This window comes from Montipora foliosa, chromosome 7 (assembly GCF_036669935.1).
Source record: "Montipora foliosa isolate CH-2021 chromosome 7, ASM3666993v2, whole genome shotgun sequence".
Classification (NCBI taxonomy): domain Eukaryota; kingdom Metazoa; phylum Cnidaria; class Anthozoa; order Scleractinia; family Acroporidae; genus Montipora; species Montipora foliosa.
This window is the reverse complement of record NC_090875.1, coordinates 13,820,299-13,827,798: the sequence shown is the minus strand read 5'-3', so window position 1 is coordinate 13,827,798 and position 7,500 is coordinate 13,820,299. Positions and strand designations below refer to the sequence as shown.

The window sequence follows — 7,500 nt, the reverse complement described above, 5'->3', positions numbered from 1 at the left end:
CTTATGGGAAGAGCCTTGGTGTTGGTGTTGTCCTTGGTGTCATGGGAGAATCATTTGGAACAGAGATGATCTGTCTTCTGTTTCTCCTGTAAGCACGTCCATATTCATCTTCCAGCATGTATGATCTTGGCGTTACTTCCGCTTTGCGCCATTCCTTCTCACCATTTGGACGAAACCGCACCCTGTCCCCAACTTCAAGTGGAGGCAAATCTCTACTCTGCTTGGCATAATTAGACTTGGCATTATGCTATCGATGATGAAGCGTTTGATGATCACGATCCACTGGCTGAGGAACCAACACACGTCGATGAGTGGTATCATTGTTCGTGTGCGCCGACTCATCAGCAGCTGTGCAGGTGACACACCAATATCTTCGAATGGGGTGTTGCGATACTTTAACAGTCCCTCAATGGGTCTTTGTTCTCTGCAGGAGCCTTCTTAAGAATGCGTTTTACGGTCTGTACAACTCTTTCAGCTGCGCCATTTGATTGAGGATACTCTGGTGAGCTGGTTGTATGGGAAAATCTCCACTTGTCAGCGAATTTCTTGAACTCATGGTTTATGCTTAACAAATGTCTGGTGTTGCTGCACTGCGGTCCGTTGTCACTGACAACTTTCTCTGGGATTCCAAACCTGACAAATATTTCTTCAAGTTGTTGATAACACAAATGGCAGTGTTCTGGCGAAGCAGTTCTATTTCAAAGTACTTCGAATAGGGGTCAGTAACTAACAGGTACGTTTGGCTACCAAATTCAAACAGGTCAGTCCCAACTACTTGCCAAGGTAATCCTGGAATGTCATGAGGATGTAATGTCTCTTTCTGTTGTCGGTTGCGGAACGCATTACACACGGCACAGGAACTGACTTTGTCTTTGATTTGCGCAGTAATGGAAGGCCAGAAAACGTAATCCCTCGCAAAGGAAAGGCTCTTGCTCTCTCCCATGTGCGCGACATGAATTTCATCTAACACTTCAGCTCTCAATGGTCTTGGCACTACAATTCTGTCTGATTTAAAACAACATGCCTTCCTCAACACTCATCTCTTCTCTGAAATTCCAATATTCCCGGGCAATTTCATCAACTTTTTCTTTTGTAAAGGGCCATCCTTTCAAAACGTATTCCATAACCACTCTGGATGTCTTCTGTGGTGTATCATGGTTAGGAGGGTAAATGCTCGGAGATATTAGCTACACCTATATGATATGATGATATGATATATATATATATATATATATATATATATATATATATATATATGATCAGTACTTGAGCTGTCCTTGAATCTCTTCAGGGTACTACTTTCTAATCCAAGTTCCTCAACAAGATTAACTCCTATGACATCTTCGGGTTCACTGAATGGTTAAGTTTCACTTAGAGGTGCTCTGCTAAGACAGTCTGAAATGACCTGCTGTTTTCCGGGAACATAACGCACCACAAGGTCATACTTGCCGAGTTTGAACAACATCCTCTGTAGCCTGGGAGGGGCCTAATTCAGTGATTTTCGAAAGATTGACTCCAGCGGTTTGTGGTCTGTCTCAACAAAAACTCTGCGCCTATACACATATGTGTGAACCTTTTGCCCTCCCCATGCAATCCCCAACAGCTCTCTTTCAATATTCGCATGCATCTTCTCTGAGGGAGTCAATGTCTTCAAACTGAAGGCAACTGGTTTGCCCTCCTGCATGATCACTGCACCAAGGCCTGTGCTGCTGGCACCGTCTCTTTGCTGCTATTAAAGTATGCTAACACTGGTGCACTAGTGATGGCAGACTTGAGATTATCAAAAGCCTCTTACTGTGGTTTCTCCCACACAAATGCTACATCTTTTTGCGTAAGCTGTGAAATTGGCTCTTGTAGATCGGCTTTGTGTTCAATGAACTTGTCTAGGTAATTGACAGTTCCTAGTATTCGAAGTACACCTTCTTTGTCAGTAGGAGGAGGCATCTTACTGATCGTGCGGATTTTATCAGGGTCAGGTTTCAATCCTTCAGCCGAGAACACATGTCCAACATAGCTTACTTCATGAACACGAAGTTTCACTTTCTTTGGATTGAACTTCAATCCTACGTCTCTGCTTCTAGCCAGCACTCTTTTCAATTTCTGATCAGTGTCGATTTGATCTTTACCATGTATCAAGAAACCATCTATTATGATCTCCACAGGAACCCCTTGAAAGAGTTTGTCCATCTACTTTTGGTAGATTTCAGGGGCAGAAGAGATGCCAAAAGGGAGCCTTGTAAATCGATATCGTGCCCAGGGGGTATTGAATGTTAAGAGCTTTGAACTTTGATCATCCACCCGGAGCTGCCAGTATCCACTGCAAGCATCCAGAAACATGAAACTCTTTGCACCCGATAATCGGTTGGCAACCTCCTTTACAGTAACCAGTGGATAGTGTGGCCTCTTAAGAGCTTTGTTTAAGAGCTTCGAGAGTGGAGTGTTCTTTTATTTCACTTTCCGTTTGTCAATCACTAGCATAGATGAGGGGTGTGTTCCTCTTCTTTTACAATAATTCCATCTTCTTCCATCTCTGTGAGCTTCTCTCGTGCTGGTTCAAGAAGTGCAATTGGAATTTTTCTGGGAGGATGTACCACTGGAGGAACTGACGGGACAACTTCCAAATGTACTTTGTTTGGTAGCTTGCCAGGTTTATCGCTAAAACAATCTTTGCAGTCCTGCAACACAGGATCGGTTTGAAAGAAACTTGGTAGTTCTTGCTCTAATTGTTTTGACTCTGGAGTAGTTATCAGTTGAACGTTCATAAACTCAAGGACTTTTAAGTCTAAGCAAGCATCACAACCCAGCAATGGTGTAAAATTTCCATCAACATCAAGATACAACAGGTTAAGTTCACGCCTCCCATATTGAGTTGGAAGCCTCACAAAGTCCTTTGGATGGATGGGTTTAGTTGTAAGCCACCCCTTCAAAGGTTGCTGAATTTTCTGAAGAGGTTTGTTTGTGATCTCCTTGTACGGCTCATAGGGAATGACTGTAGCTTCTGCACCAGTATCTGCCTTGATCTGTACATTCTTCCCAGCAATTTTGACAGTAATCAAACTCCTAGATTTCTTTCGAGTGCCGGAGACACTATCCAGCTTAACTGATTCAAAATAAGTGTGCACATCGTGAGTCGTTGGAGCGTCATGCCCCACTGAGGCAAGTAGTGAACCTTCAGCACTTAATTCTTTGCACACTTGTGCAAAGTGTCCTTCCTTCTTACACTTATTGCATTTCTTTCCAAGAGTTGGGCAACGAGGTGGCTGAGTAAATGGGTTCTTGTAACCATAAAACTTACAGTTACGAGCAGGTGTCTTTTCTTGAATCTTGACTTTCTTGAGAGGATGAAGTGACCGTTCAGAACCCGCCTCTGTTGGTGTATTAAGCCTGTATTTCTGTTGTTCGGCTGCCTCGAATGTACGACAATAATCATGAGTCGCAAACTCGTGCGCATTTTGCCCCCACATGATCACGTTTGGCGTTAATGTTTCCGGCTCCCCTTCGTTGCTCTCGACATACGTTAGTGGCTGGTTGTTGAGGTTCTTCTCGATATCAATGATGACAACCTCCAACTGCTCAAAGGTGAGGTGCGTGGTTGCCAGAGTGTTGTAAAGGGTCTTCTTCACTTCTCTTATTAGCCGCTCATACATCCCTCCCCACCATGGCGACTTGGAGAGATTGAACTGTCATTTAATCTCTTGCCTGGCGAAGAAATCTTGAAGCCTTTCAATCTTTCTTATTTTCTGAATCCATTTTGTTGCGTCCGCACAATAATTCGATGCGTTATAATTGACGTTTGTGAGCTTTAATTTCCACTCTTTTTCACATCACAACCCCTTGGCATCGAAAGCTTTTTTGACTCGTCATGAACGGTGAAAACTAAGAAAGAATAAAATTATTTGACAAATAAACTTACAGAACAACTAATAAAGAAATACCACAGAGGATACAACTTACATTCTGTGCAGGATATCGAACAGAAAACGCTTTGAAGGACAAGATAAGCTACAATCTGGGAGCACTTCACTGTGATCACGTGACCAAATTCCGATGGCCTTATGTAACATGGTACGAATTGTCCAAACAAATAAAAACAAAGGAAAACGACACGTCCAAGTTTGTTCATTAAATTCTAGACTAAAAATTCCGCCCGCCTTGGGACAATCCGGTCAGGATGCCCAAAAGTCTATTTAGGCTGCTTCTTCAAACTATTTGAAAGTCATTCTCTAACAGGCAGAGCTTCTGAATTGGTCGTATAAAGACGGAGTCCTCGGTCTTGACTTTGATGGTGAGTACCCTTCCATCAAGTCCAGGGTAAACCTCCAAGACACGACCAAGGTTCCAATGACCTCTTGGTACGTTGTCATCAACCAGCAGACGTAGGACGTTTCGCTTCAGGTTGGGATGGGCTTTGTGCCATTTTCCTCGGATTTGCAGGATCGGAAGGTATTCCCGCACCCATCTCTTCCAAAATAAGTCAGCAAGAAATTGGACCTGCTTCCACTTTCTCCTGCACTAGTCTGCTTTCGTGAAGACGCCTGGAAGTAGGATAATGGATTTGCTCTGCATGAGAAAGTGCGCAGGTGTGAGTGGCTGAATGTCGTTAGCACTTCACATTACACTCTGTACGAAAAGGGAAGTTTGTAAGCCATCGTGCGACTTCTCGGGAGAGGGGCCATTTGCTGGATCATTGGCTTGGCATTTAACCTTTTGCAGAGGATACATCTTCCAAGGATAGAACGGGTCAGCACTCTGATTTGGAGAATCCACAGCTTCTCGCGAACCTTGGATATAAGGTGCTTGCGTCCCAGGTGACCAATTGACTCATGGGTGTGGCGAACCATCATAGCCGTTATGGGGTGGTCTCTTGGCAGAATTTTCTGATTTCCGGCAGCATTAGCAACAGGTGGGTGTACTACATGTCCCTTCACCCTCAGGATACCATGGTCATCAAGTACCGGGTTAATGCTGACTATGCTACTAGATGACTTCACTTCACCTCTGGTGTTTAGATCTTTGACCTCTTGAGGATAGGATGATTGCTGGATGATTCTTACAATCGCGGTGGCGGCGGCATCGTAATCTTCTAAGATCAAGCGAGCAGTCCGAACGGTCTTCCTATTGTGAAGAAAGTGAATAAAGCAGATCAACCATGCTACTCGACGCCTAATCCGATTCCAAATTAGAGTAATTGCTGAGTATCCGATCTATAACCTCCTTGGCTGTTACAATCGTCAAACTCTGTGGGACGGCATTTGCCTTTGAAGAAGCGAAGATGGTATTTACATCGGCATGATTGGTGTGAGCTTCTTTGTTCAATTCTAGGGCTGAGTCTGGGACTTCCTTCAGGTCTGCATTAGACCAATGTGAGTTCTGGCTTCCAAAGGAATTCAGTTCCCCGTAACCAGCGGTCGTTTAAGCTCAGCTCTGAGGGGTTTAAGCCCCGCGAGACATCGTGTTCTGGGTTCAAAGAACCTGGCACATGATTCCATTCATCTGGGTTTGAATTTCCTCTGATTTCGTGCACCCGATTGGCAACGTATGTTTGGAATCGACGCTTCTCGTTTTTCAGATAGTGAAGAACTATCTCACTGTCGGTCCAGTACTTGGTATCCTGAATGCACAGGTCTATCTCCTCCCTCAGCATCCTGTTTAGGCGTGTAGCAAGGACTGCTGCTTGTAATTCAAGCCTTGGTATGCTTGTGAATTTCACTGGAGCATTTTGGGCCTTTCACATGATAAACGAGCCATGAGTAAGACCATCTGGATCCTCAATCCTCAGGTATGCTGATGCGCCATACCCGATTTCCGAGGCATCAGAGAAAATGTGTAGCTGCAATTTGCACTTGGCCGCATCCACTTCAGGAAGAAAGTAGCTGCGAGGGATACGTAGCTCAGACAGACATGACAGCTGAGTGGTCCAGGATCTCCATCGCTTCAATCAGTGCTCTTCCAGTGGTTGGTCCAATCTAGTTTTGCCTTCCAGATATCCTGTATGAGCGCTCTTGCAGTAAGGGCCACAGGTGCAGCAAAACCAAGAGGGTCATACAGTGAACAGACAGAAGACAGGATTCCACGTTTTGTCTCAGGGCGATTTAAGCTCTTGGTTTCGAAGCCTAGCTCGTCAGTTTGAACAAACCAACGGACTCCAAGGACCCTTTAATCGGTAACTCATCCAGGTGAAGACTGAGGTGAGATCTGGCAACTTTCTCCTTTCAACAGGTATTGTGGACATGACATCGTTACTGTTGGACATGAACTTAGTTAGACGAAATCCACCACGTCCCAAAATTTCAACTAAGTTAGATGCTGCCTTGATTGCAGATTCTCCATCGCTAAAAGACAGCAAAGCGTTGTCAACGTAAAAGTTCCTTTCGACAATTGCAGGGACTTCGGGGCTAAACCCCTTTGCGTTGTAACTGGCAGTTCTTCTTAAGATAGAATTTGCGACACAGGGAGACGACTTAGCACCAAATATGTGTACTTCCGTGACATAGACATCTGGAGGTTCAGTGTAGTTATCTGACCATCACAGAAAGCGTAGGGCGTCTTGATCTTCCTTTTGCACTCGCACTTGGTGAAACATCGCTTCCACGTCTGCAGCCAGCCCAACACTTCCTTGACGAAAGCGCAGAAGCACTCCAACGAGGCTATTGGCCATATCCGGGCCTTGGAGAAGGTTCTTGTTTAGGGACGTTCCTGCAAACTCAGCTGTGGCATCGAAGACAATGCGAAGCTTTCCAGGTTTATTGGAATTAGTCACTGGATGATGGGTAGATACCAGGTACACGAACTCTCCTTAGCTGCTTCTTCAGGGGTAAGTTTGCGAGCATACCTCTTAGAGGTGTACTCAGTCATAACTGCTCGATTTCCTCATAACCAGCTCTACTTAAGCGCCGTCTGAACATCTCTGCTCGCCTTTCTGCCCGGGCGCAGTTATTCGGGAGTTGTGGCTCGTCGTTCTTCCACGGAAGACCAACTTCGTAACGCTCGTCCATAAAGGTGGTAGTGTCTTCAAGGATTTTTAATCCTCGCTTGTCCTCGATTGACAATGGCTTGTCACTCGCCTTGGCTGCTCCGTAATCTTCGATTTTCCAGAAACGTTCTATCTGATCCACAAGCTGAATGCCAACTGATAGAAAGTTAACTACTGCCTTCCCTCTATCTCTGTTGGTTAGAGGCCCTGCAAGGCTCCAGCCAGGTGGGCATCGGCAACCATAGGGGCCATTGTTATCTGGAGGTACCCTGACCTCATTTTGCAAGTGTGCAGCAGGGGCATTGTTCCCTTCAGTTATTGACACCCGGTGGAGGTCAACTTCTAGGAAGGTCAGATCTTGCAAGTGTGGATACTCGCTGACATCCACTGTCTGTGGTAAAACTTGCTCCCTTTCATTAAGGTCTGAGAGCACATATGCTTCATCGACTTCTATGTCACTGCCACACCCTTCCGCAGGACTGAGGGTGAACGATACTCGCTGAGTTTCCACTAATTCTTCATTGCCT

The 7,500-nt window shown here is 45.1% G+C and overlaps 1 protein-coding gene across 1 annotated transcript; it reads right to left on the bottom strand.

Annotated features, from left to right (window-relative positions):
- Positions 1 to 3,802: 3,802 nt before the first annotated feature.
- On the bottom strand, positions 3,803 to 6,658 carry LOC138009935 (uncharacterized). Its single transcript, XM_068856918.1, has 5 exons — positions 6,531 to 6,658; positions 6,137 to 6,428; positions 5,403 to 5,725; positions 4,721 to 5,115; positions 3,803 to 3,876 (listed from the first exon to the last, which is right to left on the bottom strand). The coding sequence occupies exons 1-5, from the start codon at positions 6,656 to 6,658 to the stop codon at positions 3,803 to 3,805; spliced, it is 1,212 nt and encodes a 403-aa protein (XP_068713019.1).
- Positions 6,659 to 7,500: the final 842 nt, after the last annotated feature.